Below are 17,209 nucleotides of genomic sequence, written 5' to 3'. Positions count from 1 at the left end.
AAGAAAGGCAATTTGAAAAGCAGTTATCAGCACTTACTTTAGATAATCCATAGCTGCTTCATCAATACTGATCACACGAAGGGTGAAGAAAGGGTTCTGCTTAACACTTTCTGGAAGGTTATGATCGACACTTGGGAAAGTCAGATTGACTCCCTGTTGGTAAAGCACACAATGATTTGAAAATAGGTTGTGTATTTCATACATAGAGGGGAAGGAGAAATAAAGAAAAGCAGCAAACTAAAAGTAAAGAAGACTGAGAAGAATAAAAATTGCAGTAGCTCTAACTGTAATATCTGGGCAGGCTTGGTTTATAAAGTCTCCAAAACTCATTACTTTGGAAGGAGGAGAGAGAGATACTGTTCCTGTGCAAGGGTCTCAACCACTTGGACTTTGCAAGAGATCTGCATGTCTTAATGTCAGCCCAGGAAGCATGACAGCAGATATGGAGATTCACAGACAGCATCATTCCAAAGAGGTACTGATCTTTAGGATGCATCTTTATTCAGAATAGACTTCCATCTGCAGGCTGCAAAAATACACATGACAATAAAACATGAAAATCCCAACAAGTAGCTTTATCTTCCATATCATAACTCATCTATTTCATCTTCTAAATTCTTAGGTGGTTGTGTGAGCAGTTAGGATAGGCATGTGATTAGACAAAACACACTAAAACTCATGTCAACATCTTTTACTTTCTACATTTCTCACAAACATGGTTTTTCCTCCAAACTTCAGATTTGCAGGAGCATTTGAAGAATTTGGTGAAAACAGTCTGTACTTGAAAACTTTCTCAAGTATTTATAAACCATGAACACTTTAGGTAGTACAGAAGTACAGCAGTACAGAAGGTGCAATATGATTTTTAATCAGCCACCAGATTAGATGGTAGACAAAAGCTTAACATTGTTTCATACACTTGCTCTAAACAGCTGTTGTTTACATTTCAAACTGTAGATTAAAAACAATAATTAACCTGCCATTTCTTCATGTTAAAAAAATATTTAATCATTGCTTCGAGTGTGCCAGCAGACCTTGCAGAGATTATTTACTTTCATCAAGTACTTTGGTCTACTTCAGGACCTCCTTCCCGAGAGAAGTGGATCACTTCGTCCAAAAAAGGTCCAGACTGTCAGCAGTCTTGTGCCCTCTAGGGGGAGAAGTGCAAAGTACAGCTTCATCTGAAACTTAAATTTGGAACCTCTAAAACGTGGCACAACAAAAAAATCCAGACTTCTGAAAATCTTGAATTCAAAAACGTCTCTTAAGGGGAAGACATTTGGTCTTCCCAGAAGGCTAGATCACAATTACAATTCAAATATCCAAATTTTACCTCCAAAGAAATAGTATTACATTCAGCAGAAGAATACTTACAACGTAAATGTCACTAAGATCATAAGCTTTTCCCTTTCTTTGTCCACGTTGATGATGATAAACTCCCTTATGAATGAAAGGTAAGGCATTTGTCCTGTGAAATAATTCAAAACTGGTACTAAAACAATTATATTTATTTAAGCTCCTTGGATGCTTGGATAAGTGAAATATGTTTTCTAAAACCCCTTTTAAAAAGTAATTAATCCTACCTGTTTTTTCCAAACTGTCGAAATTCATACACAGTAAGGGATTTGTCACACGTGAAAAAAAATCCAATCAACTCCCTACAAGCATCATGACCATTTCTAGAAGGAAAATTGAAAAGCACCTTTATGTTTTTCATCTACATAAATCTAATTCAACCCAAACATAAGTAACATTTATTTTGGAATCAGAATGGCTTGAGTTAAAAGGGTCCTTAAAGATGACTAAGTTCCAAAACCCCTGGCGTGGGCTGGGTCACCTTTCACTAGACCACTCTGCTCAGAGCTCCATCCAGTCTGGCCTTGAACACTTACTTGCAGGCATGAAGCATCCGCAGCTTCACTGTGCAACCTGTTCCAGTGCCTCACCTCCCCCACAGTAAAGAATTTCTTCCTAATACCTGCCTGCTTTTAGTTTGAAGTCATTCCCAATTGTCCTATTACTACATACCCTTTAAAAAAATACCCTCTCCAACTTCCCTGCAGCCTTTTGTGGGCACTGGAAGGGTCTAAGGCAAGAGGGTCTCTCTGGAGCCTTCCCTTCTCCTGACTGGACAATTCAACTCTCTGAACCTGCCTTCCTAAGAGAGGTGTTCCATCCCTCTGATGATCTTTGTGACCTTCCTGTGGGTCACTCCAAAGGATCCTTTTCGTGCTGGGGAGCTCAGAGGTGGACAGAGCACTGCAGGTGGGGTCTGACAGGAGAGAAGCAGAGTGGCAAATCCCCTCCCTCGCCCTGCTGGCCATGTTCTTTTGGTGCAGCCCAGGACATGGCAGGTTTCCTGGGTGCAAGTGCACACTGCTAGATCATGATGAGCTTCTTATCCACCAGCACCCCCAAGTTCTTCTCCTCAAGGCTGCTCTCAGTATCCATTTTATTTCCAATGTTGCATGCTGTACAATTGATTTTTTTAAAGAGCTCTTTGACTATTTTCTCTAACCCACCATGAAATTCAAGTTGTGGATTCGGTCACGTATTTTAATTCAATATTCCATTCTCCATAATGCTAAAACACCTCTCAAGGTTTCATGTTTTAGTATGCCAATATAATTTTCACTGATTAACTAAAGGATTACACACACTAGGACTACTGCATTCATTGAGGTATATGAAATTGTTTTGCTGAATATTCAGCTGTGTCTAACAAGTATACAGCTCACAGCTGCAGAAAAGCATCACTTTCAAAACTGAAAAATATGTTTATGCTACCACTACTCAAATCAGAATGTTCTAAAATTTAATACATTAGCAGCTATGAACAAGTTGCAAAGCCACTGCTACTTATAGTAGTTGTCACATCTAAGATAAGGCTAAAATAATTTTAAACAACTGAGATGCAACAGCTAAAAGCACTATTTTAGACAGCCCCTGTGGTAACTGTCCTGAGTAGAGCTATGGGTATGATGGTAACATAACACAACTAACAGATCTTAACATTGTACAGTGGGACTGTAAAGCCACTATCCATTAGCCACATCAAAATTTGTACTACACATGGACACCCACACATACTTTTTCCTTCAACAGAGAGAGCAGAAATATTCAGTGCAATTAATCAGTCCAAGAGAGTAATCCTCATTCACAAATTGAGAGCATTGAAAAACTTCACAAAATTTGTGATTACCTCGATATAATCCTACTATTGAAGCGTAGCTTGTTGGAGAGCATGTTCTCAGTTAGTCCTGATTTGGTCCTTATTCTGTGAAAATAATGCAGCATGTTAATGATATCTATATGCTCCCAGATAATTGTTACATAAAACTCAACCATTTTCCAACAGCAAAAACCATGCAATACAGTATCCTTGGCAACTGGCTGAGGAGATGATCCTTTGTAGTTGAATTAGAAAGCAACTCAGAGCTGTAAAGTGTTCTGTTATTATATAATATGAGAGTACATTCACAGAGAACATAGATATGAATGGGAAATTTTGTTTACATACACTTACATAAAGAATTAACCTTTACCTCTACCACCCACCACAGTTCCATGAAACAATGCATTCTCTTGCAAAAATATCCAGGTGGGGGCATTTTTACCCACATAAATATTTTATATTGGCCCTATTACCAGTTCCAGAAATGAAGATTTGTCTATGTGATGGATGTAAGAAATTGAGACTGTTATTTTTGTCTTTTTTTCCTTTTTTTAAAAATACAAAGATGACATTTGATGGGAAGGACTTAAGAGCAGGATGTTAAAATGCACAAAGCAGAAATTCTTGCCTGAATGTTGAGAAAAATAGAACAAAACTCAGACCTGCAGATTCATTTAATTTTATGGATCACAGTGTTTCCTCAGGTTTTTTTTTAAGTCCTTGAAGCTACTAGTTCAATGTTGACTGTCCAGGAATGTCATTTAAATGCCAATAGGGTTAATTATTGCAGCAGAAATCAAAACATGAAAGAAAAGTATGATTATTGTGAAGGTCTACATTAGCATTTACAGATGCATATTTATGCAATTTATGCACCTAAGGATAGGAATCTCTGAAAGGGTTGCAAACATCCAACCACTTAGAAAAGGCTGGCAAATCCTTGTGATGAATAATATCAACATAAGCTTAACAATGTTCTCCCAGTTTTTATAAATTCTATGAATCAATCATAATTCACAGAGAATTCACAGAAAAAGGTCCCTGTTATCTCACTAGGCAATAATAATCACAGGAAAGCTACAAAAAAGGCTTCACATGAAGCCGGTGGATCCAAGCCAAAACCAGAACATTTGGAAAAGCAAACAGAATTCACATAGCTAAAAAAAAATATATAGCAGAAAATTTACTTTTATAAACTTACTTTGTTTCATGGAGGGTCCTTTTTCTAAAACGCATTGGTGCCATCCCAACTCCCAAAAGTCCTGGAGCTTCCTGGCAAGCATCAGAATGTGTAGACTGCTCTGGATCACTTATAACAGCTGGGAGCAACCCTCTGACTGTTAGTATGGCTGGATTTCAGGTCTTACATATTTTTATGCAGGAAAGAAAACACCCAAGAATAATACAGTAATACAATCTTGGAGCGATCCATTAAGATTGCATAAATTTGTGGGCCTAATTTTTTGTTTATTTTTACAAATTCTTTAGTCTATTTCACAAAATCAAACATATGCAATAATATTCTGGCCGTGCACTGCTATGTAGTAATGTTAAATGCAGATACATATTATTTAAAGTATATTTTATATGTCTTTATATAAAATAAATCTTATTATTATGAAGGCTTGTGGGGTTTTTCATAACTTCTACTACTTCTGTAATATTTCAACAGTGATATTCTTTAACCATGACTCCCTCCAGTATCAGTGATATCAATGTACTAGCACTGGCCAGTGACATCACCTCAGAATCACAGAGTTGCCTAGGTTGGAAGGGACCTTAAAGATCATCTAGTTCCAACCCATGCTGTGGGCAGGACACCTTTCACTAGACCAGGTTGCTCAGAGCCCCATCCAATCTGTCATCCAACAAAAACATTGGCACTTCCTCCCTCAAAGTGCTAACTACACAGCTGAGAGGATTTCAAAGTCTCAACAAGCAAATAGGAACATATTAACTGGGTTTTGAACGTTTTGATATTCTCTGTGTCAGTTCAACAAGTAAACAAAAGAAGAGAACCTTTAAAAATAAATGAGATGCTCATTATGCTATTGAAATGGTTATCAGAACGGAAAAAATAATTTTGCATGGCTATTATAGTTTAGAAAACTATAATCGTCTGATCTATACAGATACATCTTTGTACACATCAGTTACACTGATTTAATTGCAGGATCTGCTCTACTAAGAAAATATTCAAAATACCTTTGAATTTCCTTAAATAGCTTTTATTCATGCAACAGTTTTGAACTAATCTTTTCCGATTAACATCCTGATATCTGATTCCAATTTGTTTAGAAGTACTGACAGAGTTATATTTGGAACATAAACAGAGAGATTTTTTAAAATTAAAACTTCATTCTGATGCAGCTGCAGCACTACTGAATATTGTTTTGACATTATCAACAGAAGAGTTCAGAGTAGAAGAAGGAAGACATGGAAAAAATAAGGCAAAGCAGCAGAAGGAGGAAAAACACAGAATGGGCACAGAGCTGTACGTTTAATGCAACATCAGTAGTACAAAAACAATACAACATAACCAGCATATTTTTAAGATCACCTCTGTAATAATCTTTAAAGGGATATGACACAAGCCAAGCACTTATCTGAAAACTGGGAGTTTCAACCCAGTATAGTTCCATAATTTTAATCCTGAGGATTAAAATTGGAATTTTACATTGTGTTTCATGACAGTCTTATTTCCCTCAGGCAACCTTCTTGTCATGTCAGCTTTTAAATAGTGTAAACGTGCTAATAGACTTTCAAACAATATAGGTCATTTAAACTGCCACTGTAACAGAAACAAATAAAAACTAAAATGGTGAAGTGCAACAACATTTCAACCTCAAAATCTTAAGATTTGATGGGCTAGAACACCAGTGCAGATGACTCCACAGACTGTAAACTATGCACAGAATGCAAAATAATCTAGACATACCCACAGATAATTTTTTGTAAGTATAAAGTAATGTGAAATTATATTAAACTAGCTTGCATCTACTTATATTGTCATAACCAGACAGCTTGCATAAAGCCCTGAATTATTAAAGCATGCTTAAAATAGAGGGATCTTTCTGCACAGAAGCAATGCTTTCTTGAAGCTAAAGGGATAGCAATGAAGGCAGGAAATCTTACTGTACAACCTGGACCAACTCAATTTATAATACTGCCTTTTTTTCCTACATGCCCAGCATTGGTATAATAGTCCTTTATGCCTGAGAGGTGCTGTTTCAGTATTAATAAAGGATTAATAAATATTAATAAAACTATGATTTTTAGAAAGGGCAATAAATACTGACGACATGTAATTTATAAGATCAGGCATCCATGTATTTTCTTGAGGTGCAAGAGGGTTATTTTCAAGATCTAGTGCTATTGTACAGACCTTAAAATAGGTTCAAGCATAAAATTAGGAATTATTTCCAGAAAAAAAATAACATACACATGGCACTTTAAACTGATATTTTAAGTTGCATTAAAAAGCCTTTCACTTAAAGAATTTTTTGCAAATAATACTACTACATAAGACTTCACAGGATTTGGAACAAGATGATCAAAACACCTCTTAAGCAAGAAAAGCCAAACACTAATGGATCTAAATTCTTCTGTAGGGAAAATGGAAATTTTACATTATAAATTCATTTACCTACATAATTGATCCACCATAACTTGTTCTACAACAGCCTGTTTTCTCTTCTCTGCAGTGACATCCTCCTGCAATGAAAAACTGGCTGAGAACAAGTGAAATATATAATAGCAGGCACTTCAAATAATAAGTTACCCTTTAAGACAGCATTCAGAGGTCACAAACTTACCCATGCCACAATTAATATTTTTTATCTTTTTAACAGAGTCTATTTGAATAAAAAATAGACATATAATATTCTCTGCTACACACTCAATTTGTCTATGCATATTAATTGTAATTAATATGAGAATTCTAGTATTTAAGTTTACAGACAAAATCCTTATTTCTGTATTGTTTCTAATACATTCTGTAAGTACAATAGAGCCTGAGGAGACTCACATTATTCCAGGTTTTTCAGGTGACACAGATTCCAACTAAGAGAATAAAACTTTACCTCCAGCAATATTTAGTCAAAAAAATTCTTTTAAGACTTAGTCTCAATTGCAAGATTTTTCTTTCCTGCATGCCACAATAACTTTCTGCTGAGACAGAAATCTGAAAAACCTCTCAGGAAATATCATCCTAAAGGGGAAAGGAGATTTAACATGAACTTCTTTTTATTTTTATTAGAGTAACACTGATCATAACCTTGTACCATTCACTGTAAAGTGTGCAGGCATTGATCATAACCTGTTACACAGAGAGAAACCAAAACTCAAGAGGATGGTCCAGGATAGTATGGAGGCCACTAGCAATAACCAGGCCTCAGCACCTGTCTTAATCTTCCAAATTCCTGAAGTTTTTTACTGCATTTATTTTGCCTTTTATTCAAAAAAATTCATTTTATATATGAGAAAATATAGCTTATTGTTACTGAGGGGGTTTATGCAATCTCTTTTTTTTTAGATATTCTGAAACTAAAGAATTAAGATCTTTTTCTAATTGGTCTTGTGTGCAAAGGAAATCCTAGAGAGATCCTGTGCTGACCATGAGTGCTAACAAATAACAAAAGGGTTCTGAAGACCTTCAGTAACACCTTGCTCAGACACCTGCTGGCTTTATTTTAAGGCATGGCAGCTACAGCATATCTTGTATTTTGTAGTTTTGCACTGCTCCCTTTCTCAGGGCTTTCACTGTACTTGCTTTAGCATTAAGTAGTTACTCTAGGGATACTTCAAGACTTTTTTCCATTATCTTTAGCCAGTAGTATAGATTTTTTAATTTATTCTAAAAATAAAAGCTTAAGTACTTCCTCAAAAGATTTTCTTGTCATGAAAATTAACAGTGACCTCAGTACAGCAATATCTGCATTCATTTCAACAAGACTAGAAATCAAATAAATGGTTGCAATGATGCAAAATTCAATGCACAATGATGAGCAAATAAAATTAATTAAAATTACTATTTACTTTTAAAAAATCATAACATTTCTCATGGCTTATTATTCCATGAGAAAGTTAGAATGCATAACCCTTTTCAGCAACCCCTTAAAAAACCAGTTATAAAAGCCATCACTCTGCATATGCAAATACTGAATCATGCAATATCAAATGAAGGTTCTTCTTCCCTATAAATGATCCTAAATTCAAGGCCTGCCTCAGACGGGCAAGACTCCTATTGTTCAGTCCCAAAAAAAGTAAAATTCACATCTATGTAATAAATCAAAGAAGTGTATTGGGTACATCCATGTAAGGAAAGCTTTAATTCCCCTCTCTGCATGCTACTGAGTCCATGGTGGTTTCCAGGCTCCCCTCTTCCTTCAGAAAGGATCTGACTAAAGACCAGAGCAAAAGCAATTGAAAGGAGCAGCTAAGGGAGCTTGGGTTTGTTTAGTTTGCAGAACCAGCAGCTATAAGGCATTCTGAAGAGAAGTTACAAAGAGAACCAAACTTTTCTGACAGAAGCCAAGAGTATAACAGGAGGTAAAGGTTACACACTGAGCCTTGGGAGGATTGGTGTTTGGTGTGGACAATAGGAAGAACTTCCTCACACAGAGAATAGCATGTACATGAAGATGTTGCCTAGAGACACTGTAGAAGCTCCATCCATCCCTAGAGCTTGAAGACACAGCCAAAGTTGTTGCTGACTCAGTCGAATACTAGCTGATGGAAACCATTGAATAGAGGCTCAGCTAAAAGCTACAGATCACAGGAAATCCTAGAATCATAGATTATCCTGAGCAGGGAGAGATCCACAGGGATCATCAAAGTCCAACTTCTGACACTGAATGTAACATTATGTTTAGGTTCACTCAACTACCTCAGTTATTCTTAGTTGTATGAATGTATCTGTACATATTACTCATAATTTGTGTTCTCATTTATATAGATTACTGCATAAAATACAAGCACTGCAGATAAGATTTTAAAATGCTCACTGGATTTCTCAGTTCAGCTCCCATTGAAAGAAATGTTTAAAGTCACATGATTTCAATGGGTGCAATTACATACTAGACCCAAATCTCCAAAGGCATAACTTCTGCTGAACTTTTGGGAAGATATTCTCCACATCTAGGTGGAGAATAATAGCATACATACCTATAATACCAGCATAATACCAGTCCAAATACTTACAGCTTCTGATTTCCTTATGTTGTGCTGCATATTATAAGGTAGGTTTGTATAGCATTGTTGCAGGAGAGCTTTCTTATCAAGGGTTACAAAATCATTGTGTCCATCTTCAAGCTGTGTACCCTACACAAAAATACATTCTTTTTATAACTCAAATGTAATGAATTGTAATAAAAACAAACTAAAAAATCCACATGTTTTCCTCAAGAATTTATTTAAAAATACTACTTTCTTCTTTACTTTTTAATGTGTCTACTTCTTCTACTTCATGCTAACTAAAAGAGAATTTTTTTAAGCCTAGCTTTTTACAGAAACTGAACTTACAAGGAAAGACTAGAGAGCAAGATTTGTATCTTTTGAATACTTACCAGTTTTCATTCATACAGAAATAAATAACAAAATTTTTAAATCTCAAAAATACTGTGTTCCTACAAGCTTTGTGAAAAAACAGCAGCAAGTCAGAGAAAGCAGACTTTAGTATCTCTGAGGGGAAGCAAAGAACTCATCCTTTTTCTGTTCTGCACAGGAACAGCCAAGTGGAAGCAGAGGATTTGCTGTTGGGAATAAAGCTCAAAGCTCACTGTAGAGATACTGCTTTGTGACCAGTGAAGAAGTTAAACATAGCCTAGACAGGGAAAAGCCAAAGCATGCTACTGGTTCTAACAGACTTGTAAACCAGTCCCAGAGTATTACAGAAATATTTCCTATATGAAAAAAAAAAGGATGCAGAAAGTTTTCACAGAAACAGGTTTAGCAATCTCCTCTATGAGCACCTTCTTTACAGAAAAGAGAAGTTGTTACAAGTTCCACTAATCAAGCAAAGCAAGTGTACTGAAATCTTTTTGTTTATTCATCTAATCAGGTAGTAATAATATCTAACACAAAAAAATTGTTCTGATAGACATTGTATTAAAATCTGTGAGAAGAATTAACACACATGCTTCTAGTGCTTAACAAGCATCTTTCTGGAACCCAAAATCACCAGAAAAAAAAAAAAAGCCAGTCCTGCTTTTTCTCTCCTAGCATACATTTGCCATCTATTTCTTAATTTTTAGATAACTTTGCTGCTCCTGTAAATACTCTTTTGATGGGCTTGCAGTAGTGCATATAAAGGAGTCACTCCTTGAAAAACAGATGATACTGATATCAGACCAGTACATTAGAGTGGAATCATTAGAAAAGGAAAAAAAAAAAAAAATAAAAACCAAAACACCAAACTATAACAAATCTCCAGAACAGAAAACCTTATCTGTCATTAAACATTAAACTAAACCACAAAACACTTCAACTTTTTTTTTCATTCACCTCTTATTCACTGAATATTTATTAATAGGTTTTTTCAGATCCTCCTTTATCTGATCACTAAAAGTACAATTTGAAGAGAAAGCTCTTTTAAAGCTATCTACAATATGTGAAACAATCTTTCTTTTGAAAATCCTTCCCTTTTCATTCTACTGAATGTTAAGAAAGTAAATTCAGTAAACTCATTGTTATTCATCACAAACCTTTTCTCTGAAAAGCAATGAGCACAGTATGTTCTGTCAACATTTGCATACTTAACTTTGCATTAAGGTTCTTAAATGGTCATCTACCCTCAGCAGAATCCAGCACTCAACTGTCGTGAACGGCGGAAGAATTGCAGCACACAATATGCGTGAACAGCAAATCCCAAAGTTTATTGATAACTCACACATATTTATATTGGTGTTAATGAAGCTTATACATATTGCAAAAGCTGAGCTCATTATTGGTTAAAGCACACTTAGATCAACCACACCTACTTCTATGCTCTAATGATTATTTTGTTTCTATGTTTACATTCTTATAGCTACTCTACCTAGGCTATCTTCATTTTCTGGCAAACGATTTTCTCCCCCATCTTCCTGTTGCAGTGAAGGTCACCATGACCTCTGTCAGTGATTGGACACTTATTACTTAATCCCCAGCTTGTTTCCCCTATCCTTATCCAACGGTATCACATCAAAGTGGCCCTTCTCAGCTAGCCAATTATCCACAAAGCTCTCCACACTCAACCAGTCCTCACAGCTGTTGTTACTTAGGTTTCCTGCCTCCTTACACCTACAATGATGCATCTTTCCCTGTTCAAACACTCGCCTCCACTATCTCAACCAAACACTGCTAAAGTTGTGGTTTTTCACCCCTCTGTTTTCCAGTTTCTCTCCATTGATCTACCCTTCTTTCCACCTTAATTTGAAAACACAAAAGAAACCTGGCAGAATTAGTACAGCTTACTGAATCTTATACCATATCAAAGCAAAAAGTACAGATAATATCTTTCATTATTTTAACCCCACATTCTTTTGCATTTTCAGTGTTAATGGTCCTCTAAGGAACAGATTAAATCTTTAAATTCTCCTTTTTTAAGTCCCAATGTACAGAATAGTAATTAAAGTACTTCTAGACTTAAAAAATAAAAAAGTTTGAATTAATTTCTCGTTTTGGAAATAACACTTTACCAAGACCTTTCTGCTGTCTCTCCTCTTCTGATAGGCTTTAAGTTCTCCCTTATCAATCATGCTAACCTTCAGGCTCAGGCTAGAGGTGCACTAGGAAGGCCAGTGTTACCTTCTTTACCAGAGAACACAACCAGACATAAATTCTCAGAGAACTTCAGTTTCTCTCTCTGCAACAACTGAAACAACCTTCCTACAGTTTATTTCCTCCTCAACATCAGATGTTTAATCAGATGTTTAAATTACATGGTTTTATTTCTTTACAATAAAAACACAAAATCAATTACATACATGTGCAAACCTTTCCAAACAGTATAATGAAATATTGATGTACATCTGCTATTTAAAAATGCAATTTCTAATTTCCAGCTACCTTTATTGAAGTGTCTGGACACTGGAGGTGGTCTTTTTTCTTTTCTGCAATTCTCTGAGGATGCTGCTTATATTCTTCCTTCATACCTTCTTCATACTGACCCTGCTTCAACTTGGATCTGTCTCTGAGGGATGGCAGATTTTCTGGTCTTATCCTCTGCTCCAAAACAGAATGTTAAAGCAATTAGTAATTAACATAAAAGCCTCTGTCTGGTCTATTGAATGTAAACAGCATTTTTTTAGTTCCTATAAAGTATAATGTCTAAAACCTCTTGACATAATGCTTCAAATTAAGAAAAAATGCAAACACTGCACATTCAGGCTTAATTTTCATTGAGTTCTTCAAATCCTACCATTTTTTAATCTAAAACATACACAGTCACATGGTTTTACATCACTTTTAAAGAGAGAAGTCAGATTCAATGGTTCTGCCTCATAAAATCACTAAAATGGAAATTCTGACATTTGATTATTGGATGGCTGAAAATAGATGGATGGATGTTTTTTGGTCAGAAGTTCTAATACTCTTGTATGGCCAATGAGAACTGGGACACTGTTCCTTAGAACAACATCAGCTGCACAGCTGAGTACCTTTCTAACCTTACACCCATTTCAGGCCTCTGCACAACAGAGGCTGGCATCAGCAGAAAGGGCAGCAATGACAGAAGTCCATGATTCCATTCTCTTCTGTCTCCCTGAGTTACTAACACCTTCAATATTTAAGTTCTATTCCCTCAGTGCTAATAAAAAAAAAAGTAAGGTGGCCTTCTCTAGCATCTCTACTCAACACTTGCAACTCATCTTGCAAAAACAGAGTTACAGTCCTGCTCTAGAAAACCATTCCACAAAACCCAAAAAGATTTATGTTTTTGAAGAGCCAACTTTCTCCTTCAAAGGAGGATTCACATCCCTTCCCTGGTTAATTCCTGAATTATAAGAGTATATTTAAATTTTTCTTCCAAAAGTGACCTCTTTTAGGAAGATTTACTTACACACTTACTGAAGAAGCTGGAATCTATCTGGCTCAGAGAAAGCTTGGTCAGAGCCCCAGAAGCAAGAAATGCAGAAGTAAAGGCCTCTCAGAGGAATACATCAAAATATTTTAAAACAGCTTAAAAATCTTCTCCACAAAAAAAAAGATGGGGAGCAAGTCAGGCAAAAAAGGGAGAGAGAAAGAGGGAGAAAGAGAGACAGAAAGGGTAAGTAAGCAGAAGATGCATTCCATTACTTTGGGCAGTCAGTATTTAAGACATAATGAAGGCAGAAAGGAAGCAACAAGACATAAAGGAAAGCAGAAAAGAAAGGGAGAAAGACCCTGAGAAACAAAACCCCACCAACCTTCGACTAGCACTCCTGCAACTTGACAGAGTTAAACATAGAAACTTTGTTTAAAAAAAAATGGTAAAGCAAGCAGTGTAAGCATAAGCATCCAGACCCAAAAGGCCATAACAACTGAAGCATGTTTGCACTGCACATTTACAATGCAGTAGAAAAGAAAATAACCTATCTGTAGTTACATGTTTACAGTTACATCTTGAGACATGTATAAAACCTATGTTGGGCACGTATTCTAAAAACTAGTATATTCTTAGTACATTGTTTGAAAAAGACAAAAAAACCCACCATTTCAGTTTTTACTTAAATGAAATTGGTTTTCAAGTAGAGAAACAATTTGGTTATATAGAGGAACATACAAAATAGTGATCTTGTCAGATTCACCTTGAACTCCAGACAATCTGGAGTTCTTCCCTTCAAGTTACTATATTATTTGTTTCAAGGAGCACAGGTTATGTACATATTAATTTAAAATAGGTTTTTCTTCTGGTTAAAATCCTGGTGGGTTTTTTTTTTTTTTTTAACACTCATTTGGATATTTCTTAGGTTTACATAAGTTAAATCTTTTCGAAATAATGGACGTTGAATCAGTTTAATTTTAATAGTTTCTCCAATAAGCTAGTTCCTGTCACATAAAAGAAATTATAACATACTACATTTTCAGACCATATACCACAGTGCTGAACTGATAAGACTTTTTGTCAGTCTGTATTTTTTCAACTTCTTTACCTGCAGTTTGTTCTGACACAATTTTCTTGACACCTGTTTAAAGGAAAGCAGGAAATAAGATGTATCATGATCAAATAAAAAATTGTCACATTTGTTTTGTTCATACTTAATTCAGATATAAGAATTCAAAAGAACTCTTTTCCTGCATTCAGGGAAGTGTAATAACTGAGTAATTAAATTAGCTCTAAAAACTTTTACAGTGGATATTGATCATGAAAAATGTTGCACCGTACTGTAAATCATAATATTAGCATCTGGGCTCCTGATTTTCCTTAAAAAGCACCTAAGACTAGTGGTGATAAGTTTCTTAGTCATCTGGGGGGGGAAAGCTAACATGATGAGGAAATTTTAACAATAAAAAGTACATCAACAAATTAGACACAATTCCAAAGTTTATGTCCCAGTTCTGTTTTAAAGACAACAGCCATAAGAAAAAAAACATTAAATGGCTGCAAGTAACTCCAAAAGTTTTCTTTTCACCAGAAGTAACTACTGCTCCATAGAAATAATACTTAGTGTTTGTAAACATGGATTTTGTCTTCAATCATACACTTACTACTACTAATCTTTGTTATTTCTACTGTTAATATAGCTCTTAAAAAATAAGTACAACAAAAGGGTAAGTGCATCAATCAACAAAGAGCTAAGCTATGTAATAAAATATTTTTTCCAAATATTCTAAAGAATCTCAGTAAAAGGACTTTGCTAAAAATATTTTGGACCAACAGCACTTTGAGATATGAGCTTAACCAAAAGAACTTACATAAAAAAAAATATATGCATGCTTTTATAAATTACTGCTAAAGGGGTATATTATAAAGATATCTGTAGTGACAGACTGACATGTTGATGCTGTGCATATGGAGTCTGTAATGACATTCTCCACTCTGAAGATGAATCTTGCTGGCACCTATGAGAAGAACTTCCAGTGTACAGCATGTAAGAGTCCCCATCCTAAAATCACAGGAAAAAAAGGACAAGCAATTACAATTGTTTTATATTCAGAGCGATAATTTTAAAAATTCCTGAAAAATGTGAATTCTAAAAACTTTTTGAGACAAAATTAATTTACAACTACCTCTTCATCAAAATCTCCCAGCCTCCCTAGATCTAGGCATGGCACCCTGCAAGGAGTTAAAACAATTTTAACAGCAATACATTCCCTTATTTTTTAACTACAATAAAAGCACTGCCTATTAGTTATTATTAGGTCCTTCACAAAAATTTCCATGCAACTGGATATGGGCTACTCAGCAAATCTCTATTAGCCTCTCTTCTTCAGCTCAGCAAGTGGCCACTGAGCTTCTCCTCTCCAGTAACAGAGCACCCTGTCAGCTGAAAAGGATCCTTCTTTAGTCCCACATTGGCTTCTCTTCACTCCCCAACAGGAGCTACTGCAACATGATCATAAATGAGGGGTGCCTTACTCTTGTCTCCCACAGCACACCCATGTCAACATGCCTCTATAACTAGTCAACAGAGAGCAAAAGGGAAGCAATTGCTACTTGGGATGCAAATCTTGTGAACTTTCCATAGAAGATTAGCACAGTAGAAGGCAACCATGCCTCAGGATCTTGTTCTGCTTAAAGAAATGAATACATCTCCAATTCATCCAAGCATCTCTGTGCCTTCTGTCTTTACTCCAGGTATATTGCAGAGCACCATGAATACATAATTTTTTTATATTTTACCACCAAGATTTGCAAGCAACTCTGTTACATCTTCTTGGAATAAGAGAGTTCCTTATCTTACAGTCTTTTTTTATTAGATAATGACAGACAGTACACAGAAATTTGAATGTTTTGACTTTGGTTGGAAGAATCAAAGGTCATAGTCACAAACACTTATAAAATAATTACATGCATTGGCTCTAAGGCATTTCAGTAAACAAAACTGGCTAAACTATCAATCATGGTCCTTGGAAGAGTAGATACTCTTTATGTGCCAAAGTCATTATAAGGGTTTAAATTTTAAAAGCACAAACAAAATTTCCCATTGCTTGTAAAAACCCTTCACAACAACAGTTTCTCTGTATTTTTACTGTAATACCTGTAAAAGCAGCCAACAGCTAAAATACCATTTTTCTCCTTTTGACTTTAAAAATATTCAAGCAAAACAATGTATAAATATGTAGCTCTGAGTGACACACTCTGAAGAGGATGGAGCCAAGTTCTGCTTGGTGGTGCCCAGCAATAGGACAAGAGGCAAAAGGCAGAAACTGATGCACAGGAAGTTCCACCCAAAAAAACCTCCTTCACCACAGGTGACTGAGCCCTGGAACAGGTTGCCCAGAGAGGTTGTGGAGTCTCCCTCACTGGAAATACTCAAAAACCATCTGGATGCAATCCTGAGCAATGTGCTCTGGGATGACCCTGCTTGAGCAGGGAGGTTGGACCAGATGGACCAGTGGGTTAGACCCAATGTGGTCTCTTCCATCTTTACCCATTCTGTAATTAAACCTCCACTCAGCCAAACATAAATCAACTTAATTCCAAAGTAAATAATACATCAAATATTCTACCCCAAATATAAATCACAGAAAACAAACCTATGATGATAAATTTCATGGAATACTAAGTTGCATGTCACTATAAATGCAAATGCATTGTGTTAATAATACACACAATTAAACAAGCTGATCAGAAATAGAAGCAGAGTTACTCTGGTGGGCAAGGACTCTGTAGCCTGTCTATTTGGTCTCCAACCCTAAAAGAATGACACATTATTACATACCTAGGGGATCCAGATTAAAATACATCGTTCTCCCTTTTCAATTTCTCCTTAAATATTTAAAATTAGAGGCTTAAAGTATCTGTCCAACATACTTGACTAAGACACTACTAACAAGGGGAAAAAACCAAAAACTTCTCATTGAAGGCTAATTCTTACACATCATGAGACTAGCAGACTGAATATTCATCATGAC

At 35.7% G+C, this 17,209-nt stretch overlaps 1 protein-coding gene across 1 annotated transcript in view; it reads right to left on the bottom strand.

Moving 5' to 3' along the window:
• The window catches only part of CAPS2 (calcyphosine 2), a 30,166-nt gene that overhangs the window by 9,772 nt on the left and 3,185 nt on the right, over window positions 1–17,209 (bottom strand). Inside the window, 13 exon segments of the mRNA XM_071423398.1 lie at window positions 38–153; window positions 1,375–1,468; window positions 1,584–1,679; window positions 3,203–3,277; window positions 4,377–4,508; window positions 6,822–6,889; window positions 9,377–9,496; window positions 12,221–12,376; window positions 14,284–14,316; window positions 15,127–15,237; window positions 15,362–15,407; window positions 16,945–16,962; window positions 16,964–16,989. Coding sequence (XP_071279499.1) covers window positions 38–153; window positions 1,375–1,468; window positions 1,584–1,679; window positions 3,203–3,277; window positions 4,377–4,508; window positions 6,822–6,889; window positions 9,377–9,496; window positions 12,221–12,376; window positions 14,284–14,316; window positions 15,127–15,237; window positions 15,362–15,407; window positions 16,945–16,962; window positions 16,964–16,989 — 1,091 coding nt within the window.

This window comes from Agelaius tricolor, unplaced genomic scaffold (assembly GCF_023055355.1).
Source record: "Agelaius tricolor isolate 1412-34295 unplaced genomic scaffold, bAgeTri1.0.p SCAF_3, whole genome shotgun sequence".
NCBI lineage: Eukaryota > Metazoa > Chordata > Aves > Passeriformes > Icteridae > Agelaius > Agelaius tricolor.
The sequence above is the reverse complement of the archived record's forward strand: the minus strand, read 5'-3'. Positions and strand labels throughout refer to the sequence as shown.